Consider the following 7,433-nt stretch of genomic DNA (forward strand, 5'->3'; position numbering starts at 1 on the left):
ATTGATTCAACATCATTGATGAACCTCCTACAAGGTGCTAAGCACTGCATTTGGCACAAAGAAAACTATGAATGAGGCAGGCCTGGCTCTTGCCCCCATAGAGCTTATAGCCTAAAAAAGAAAGAGACAGAAGAGCAGTCCATGCCGATATAATATAAATTTGCTATGATGAGGGAACTGTAGGATGCTTACGAATACACAGGAGGGGCTCTGACCCAGACTTGGAAGGCCAGTCTAGGCCTCCTGGAAGAAAACCTAAACTGAGTCCTAAAAACTTCATCAGAGTTGGCCAGAAAGAAAGAGGACATACCCCTTCAGCCGCGGCAGCCATTGAGGAGCAGCAGCCATGGCTCTGCGCTACCCCATGGCCGTGGGCCTCAACAAGGGCCACAAGGTGACGAAGAACGTCAGCAAGCCGAGGCACAGCCGCCGCCGCGGGCGCCTCACCAAACACACCAAGTTCGTGCGGGACATGATCCGAGAGGTGTGCGGCTTTGCCCCCTACGAGCGGCGTGCCATGGAGCTGCTCAAGGTCTCTAAGGACAAGCGGGCCCTGAAGTTCATCAAGAAAAGGGTGGGGACACACATCCGAGCCAAGAGGAAGAGAGAGGAGCTGAGCAACGTCCTTGCAGCCATGAGGAAGGCAGCAGCCAAGAAGGACTGAGCCCCATCCCCTGTGTGTATAATAAAACCTTTTCGGTAAAAAAAAAAAAAAAAGAAAGAGGACATAAAAAAATCCGGGCAAAAATATCAGCACAAGCAAAACCCACAAGCAAGACAGGCCATGGTTTGGTAGAGCTGCAAGTATTCAGGAGAAAAATGAAAAGAAATGCATTTGGATATGTAAACTGGATCTGATAAGTCACATAAAGAAGTTTCACTTTATCACAAAGCCAATGAAAACCATTATTATGTTTTAGGCAAAAGAAGGCTAGGATTCAGTCACTCAACAAATATTTATTGAGCACCTACTATGTGCCGGGCACTGCTCTGAATGCTTGGGATCCGCCGTGTTCAAATCAAAGATACCAACCTCACATGGGTGGGTGGAGAGGGAAGACAATATCAAACATAAAAAGTAAATTACATAGAATATTGGAAGGTGATAGGACTATAAAAAAGAAAAAGCCATGCAGGATAAGATGGACTGGGAGTTGGGGCAGGGGAAGGCAGCAGGGCCAGATGCCATTTTGCAGAGTTGGCAGGTATAGTAAGCTTTATGCAGGTGATAGCTAGCAAAGACCTGAACGATCTAAATGTTGGTCACTGTGCAACTCACGATCAACATATGAAAACAGATAATATTCAAAGCAAAACTTAGGACCTTTTCTTGTCTGCTGTATGCCCACAGTCTTATTTACCTAACTTAAAATCATAGCCCCATTTTAATCCAGAAACACAAAATCACTTTAGACATTAGAGTCAAGAAATTAACCAAAAGCCAGAAATTAGCTAAAATTTTGTATTTTCATTAGCTATTAATATCATATCGTAGCCTTTAGATATCCTCTGTCTTCATCTACTGGAAACCATCTATACCCCTTAGCTTCATGTCCATCTCTTATGAAATGCAGCAGGTTAAAAATACGTGATTTACATCTATTTTTCCTACGGCCACCCCAAAGACGTGCTTCCCACTCGAAGACAAAAGCAGCCATATTTGGTGAACTTGGTTTCTTTCCTCCCTTTTTTTATTTTCTGAGCTTATAATCACCAGGAACAGCTGTGTGCATTGCCAGTGCATTCCCCAAAAACGGACAGGGCTCGAACGTACAAAACATCTATTCTGCTTCTAAATTTGTTTTTAATTATATTACAAGATGGAAAAAGAAATGCCTTAGCTGTTAACACTGGCTCGGTGGGGCCAACAGTAGACATAGAGCAGACACGAGGAAATAGTTCAAAAAATTTTTTTTTCAGTTTGCCATGATTTAATAGCAGATATTCCTGGCTTTGAGTGAACTCTGCAATATCCCTGTGCGACAGGATAAATGATCGTCTACCACTATTAATTTTAGGTCATAATGTCTGAAGTGCCGCTTCAAAAATAAATGCAGTATTTTCACTTTATTTGGTCAGGTAAATACTAAACTATTTTGTCATAATAACTTTACAACACTGTGTTTCACCTTGTCTTGCCTTGACTGCTGAAGGTAATAGGGACTGTTTTATTATGTCCATAAATTGAGTCAATTGACTTATCCTTATATCCTGTTTCCTGAACTTAACGAGAGATTCTGCATCATTAGGAAAACACACCATCCTGCAGCAGGATCAAAAGCAAAGGAAGCCTGATAATAAGTCATTTTGATTTCAGGGAATGTTCACCAGGCAAACTTTCAATATTCTGGCAGAAGTAAAACAAATAACTGACTTTGCAAAGCATGGTTTGCTCAGAGCTGTGCTCATGCTGGAGACATCCCAGAAGAATGCACACACTCCAAAAAAGCAAAAACAAAAACTCACCCTCTTTCTGAATATGAGGCACTTGTAAACTTGTAATGCATCTGTAGATTTAGGAGGTTCCGCGTACCTATCAAAAAGCACAAATTAAAATAGTAAATATTTTTGTAAGGAAATTTTTTTAAAGATCTTTATGGTCCTAGTTTTTACAATGCACCCTGAGAATCACAGCCATAGTCTTGATTTAGGTCTTAACTGTGAGAAATGAATGCTCGTGGTAAAGCCAAGCTATTCTTTCTAATTTTGGAAACAGTGGGGTTGTTTTGTTTGTTTGTTATTGCTTTCTTAAGTCCCAGAACCTAGTACAGTGCCTACACATAGCTCAATAAACAGTTGTGCTGTGGCGTTGTCTTAACCGGGACGAGGGCAAAGGTGATAGGATTCTCCATACTGCGTTCATAAGAGGACCAGGACCCAACCCGCAGGTACCAATGGCAGTGATGAGGAACGCACAATGACGGCTTTGAATAACAGCCAGCATAGATTGAACATCTGTGCTGTGCTAAGCACTGGTCATAGATTACTTCATTTGATCTCTGCAGCATTTCTATGAGTTACTATGGTCACACTCCTATTAGGACCATCTTACAGGTGACTAAACTATAGCTTTAGAGAAGTTGCGTGATGTGCTCAAGTTCACACAGCTGCTAAGTGACGTCTGCTGCCACAGCCTGAGCCTTTGGAATCCGGGGTTCGAACCCTGCAGGCTACATCCAGAGAAGGCTGCCCTGCCAGAGACACACACGGCCAGAGGAGCCTGGTAAGAAATGAGCAAAGACCTTACACATGCACAAGAGCCGAAGACAATGGGCAAGGTTGAGCTAAGCAGGCCAGTCTCTTGTCTAAGTCCACGTAGTTTGTTAGAAACCACCCTCCCCCCCCCACAGCTTTATTTTAGACCTATTACTCCTCTGAGTCTCTCCCACCCATGGGGACCACACGGGAATTCTTCTGCAGGAGCCATTGGACCTTCATCCTCGTTACTTTATAGAATCCCATATTCTCCCTCAGATCCTTAGACCAAAGAATTTGAAGATCTCCAGCTTCATAGAAACAAACTCAACCAGTGTAACTACTCTCTGAAGTATTGTCAAAAATGCTTAAGTGCGGAGGGTAACCCTCAGGCAGTCCCACTCAATGGTGAGCCCAGGAGCAACAATACTTCAGGCTAATGTGACATCAGCCAAGTAAATTAGAGAACTGAGTAGTTACTAGTGAATTTCATTTATATTGTTGGCCATCCAGGTATGATGTAATTATTCCCATTCTCCACCACACAGGAGTAAAAGTAAGAATCACATCGTGTTTGTTGGAGTCATCCAAAACAAAGAATTAGAAGCCTGGATATACCTGTAAGGAGTCCAAATATAAATTATTAGCCAGTGTCCTAGTGGCAATGATCTGACTCCACCAACTCTCCAGCTTCCTCCTGTTCCACTCCTCCTCACTCACTGCTCTCCAGCCACATGCGACTACTTTGTATTTCCACTTCAGGGCTGTGCATGCATTGTTCTTCTGTCTGGAGTGGCCTCCACTCACACTCATTACCTGGATAACTCCTGTTATCTTTGCAGGTGCAAAGAAACAAACTCAAACTCAGTTGGCGCACATAATGATCATATTGAAAACCTCAAAGCTAATGCTCCATATTGACTTACACAGTTAAGGAAGCCAACAAGAGCTCAGATTCTTTCCATCTTCCTCCTCTGCCTTTGGTGAATGGTCCTCAACGGAGCTGCACTCAAGGTCAGACATGACAACATTCAGAGATAGGGAGGGTCACCTCTTCCTTGTGAAGAGTGAGGAAACCATTCCCAAAAGCCTCTAGCAGTCTTCTCTTGTCTCAATCACCGAAACTGTAGCACATGCCCTGACCAGTCACATGCTCTAACCTAATACATGCCTAAACCAATGTGGTAAAGCACTGAGACTGCCATTATTGACTCAGATCAATCAGGACCTATATCCTCGGGCCACCTCCTCTACGGGAGGATGGAAAGAGAAGTGGGTGTTTGGTGAGCAACCTATAGGGTCTGTTACAAACAACCCACAAGGTTTTTATAGATGTCACTTTGGCAGGAAAGCCTTCCCTGAATCCCACTCCACATGCAGACTCAGATCTTCCCATTACATGCTGTCGAGACAAAGCCCCAAAAAGCAGTTTCCAGGCTTTCCTTTCACATAGAAAGGTGCTGGCTCAGGTAGTAAATGGCCATCAACTGTGATCAGATGGCCATCAGCTGTGGCTAGTTGGCCGTCAGCTGTAACTAGTGAGCCATTGGCCACTAATATAACTGCTGTGGCTACGCTAGCAGAAAAGAATGGGGGCTAGCAAGGAGATGGGGGCTGAGCTAGCAAGAGCGGATTGCAGCTGGCATGGCGGAGTGCGGGTCACAGATTGCAGAGAAGTGGACAGCAGGTTGCAGATAGCGTGGCTCCTGCTTCCTGTTCCTCCAACCCAGCTGCCAGCGAGAATATAGTAGTATGACTCCCCTACCTATGGCTCTGTGGGTGTTCCTTTTTGGCCTCACCATGTCCTGCGTTCCTATGTGGGGAGCGGGAGCTGAGACCCCGCCGGACGCCCCGCACGACAAATGGCGCATCGAGCAGGGTCCCCCGCACAACACATGCTATTAAAGAGCACTCTACTTTTTAATCACAGTTTCTCACAGTCAGAATTACATAATTACGTGCACTATAACTTAATGTCTTTCTATCCTGCTATATACTCTTATTTATTGCTCTAACTGCAGCACCTAGCATGATACCTGGCAGGGCTGCTGGCCAAAATGGCACCAAAATGGGGTCTCCTCCCAGCACTGGGGTTGCACTGCTAGCAAGACTCCACCTCATGCCTTTCCTTCAAGACATACAATTTGCACTATGTCTGCTCCACAGACTCTAAGATGTTGACAGCAGTCAGCGGCTTAGGAGTCCATCTGCCTCTCTGCCTCACTGCCAGCAGCACTGTTGGCCAGTGACATGCCCTGCTCCATCTCCCGTATCCATAAAAGCAGTGTACGTCAGCCCCTGCCAGGAGAGCAGATGGTCAGGCTGTGTCCAGCTTAATCTCCTAAGGAGGAAGATTTCTTTTTGTAGCTCACAACCTCCAGGAACAAGCAGTCAATGAGACAGAAATTTGGCACTGTCTACTCAACATTTCTCCAAACCAGTTACACTGATGGCATCAGCGTAAGGCTCTTAAACTGTATTTTATTCCTTCCCTTTGAGAGAACAACTGAGGTCAAAGCACTGAGCTCTTTGGAGGCAGACAGACTGGAAAATTATTTAATCTTTCTGCATTTCATTTTGATCATCTTTAAAATGAAAAAAAAAAACGATTCCCCTTGATGTTGCTGGAGGTATTGTTGGATAATGATTGTAAAATGTAACAGATGAGACATTCCATTAGTCGTGTTGCATTGATGTCTAGAGATTCTTTTATACTCAAAGCTGTGTGAGGCCACCATACAATGGATAGTGGTGAGACCTGACATAGTGGGTCTCCGAATTGCAAATTGTTCTTCAGACAGAAAATGACAAGTGTGATTCTGCCAAGGTCGGTTGGCCAGGCCTGGAAAGTACTTCCAAAAGGAGCTGAAGAAGTCGTCTGTGTTTAGGGTGACTTGAGAAACTCCAACTTTAGAAATTAAAACTAAGATTAAAACTTCAAAGGGACTTCCAATAACCATACTTTATGGTATCTAACTCAGAAATCATGACCATGAGAACTTAATCATTTTTTTTTCCTGGAAGCTTATAGCTTCCCCTTTTTATCTTATACCTTTATCATTCAAGAGACTGAATGCTCACCTTCAAAGTCAGCTGGGATTCAGGAGGTTGAAGACACCCTGTCCCGCTCTATGTAGGCTGTCATGTAGAGAAAATAACAGCAGGCTACAAGGTGGCTGGTGGAGGCTTTTACAGCCTGCATCCCTGGGCCTGCACCGAGGAGGAAAAAAGAGGCATCTCAAGCCCACCTGGGCTGGAGGAGTGACAATCTCCTCTGAGGGCTTCCAAGACCGTTGCTCCCGGATGGCAACAAGCCTTTCTAATTCATGCCTTGTCTTGCCCCCATGAAGGTAGTGATGCCATGCTGCCTGGAGTCAGTCTGAAGCTGTGCTGGATGAAAGATGGACATTCCTTGCGCAAATGGACTGCTCCTTTCTGCCCAGGGGCATCTCACCCCTGTGCCCTGCACAGGTCCATCAACATTGTAACAGATCACATTCTATGAAGGCAGTGATTCTAATCTGAACAGTTCAAGAGAAGATATCGTTGGAAGATGTGTTGTTCTACATTTATACCATAAATTTAATAACAGAAAATTTAGAGCTACAAGAAAATGGTTTGCATTTTCCTGAATACTCTGAGTAAGAGCTACACTTGTAGTGATCAAGAAAGCACAGTAATAATCTGAGAGAGTCATTGGAAGCCAGTATTCAAGGGTGGCATGGTAGGTGATGCCGTGTCCTAAATAATGATATAACGAGCATTAAAATAAATGGCATTAGGGTACTGCAGCCAAAACAAGATCTATACTGTTTCAATACGAAAAGTTCTGAAGGGTTGTGTCATTGTGAGTAACAATAGTGTTGCTACATGTTTTAATGCACAGGACAAACAAAATTAGCCAAGAACAACACAATTGACCCCAAAGAACATGAAGAGATACCTGGGCGTGTGCACTGATTAGACTACATAAATATGTGAGTCCCTCCTCTATACCCATTTTTCTAAATCTTCATCAACAAAACACTACTTCACATAGGCCTATGGATTTTTGTAATACATTTTTTATCCAATTGCATAGAAAGAAAGGGGTCACACACACAAAAAAAATTTGCCTAAAACCCCACACACCCTTGAGAAAGCCTGAGGCCCTCTCTCTATCAATTCTCCTACCATAAAAATAAAGTTTCAGCTGAACATATGACTGCATAAAGACAATATTCCCCACCCTCCCTTGT

At 43.9% G+C, this 7,433-nt stretch overlaps 1 protein-coding gene across 1 annotated transcript; it reads left to right on the top strand.

The window, feature by feature from the left end:
• Positions 1 to 316: 316 nt before the first annotated feature.
• LOC308498886 (large ribosomal subunit protein eL36) lies at positions 317 to 701 on the top strand. Its single transcript, XM_081051622.1, has one exon. It carries the CDS (start codon positions 347 to 349, stop codon positions 662 to 664), a length of 318 nt encoding a protein of 105 aa, XP_080907748.1. The 5' UTR covers positions 317 to 346; the 3' UTR covers positions 665 to 701.
• Positions 702 to 7,433: the final 6,732 nt, after the last annotated feature.

This window comes from Rhinolophus hipposideros, assembly GCF_964194185.1.
Source record: "Rhinolophus hipposideros genome assembly, chromosome: 6".
NCBI lineage: Eukaryota > Metazoa > Chordata > Mammalia > Chiroptera > Rhinolophidae > Rhinolophus > Rhinolophus hipposideros.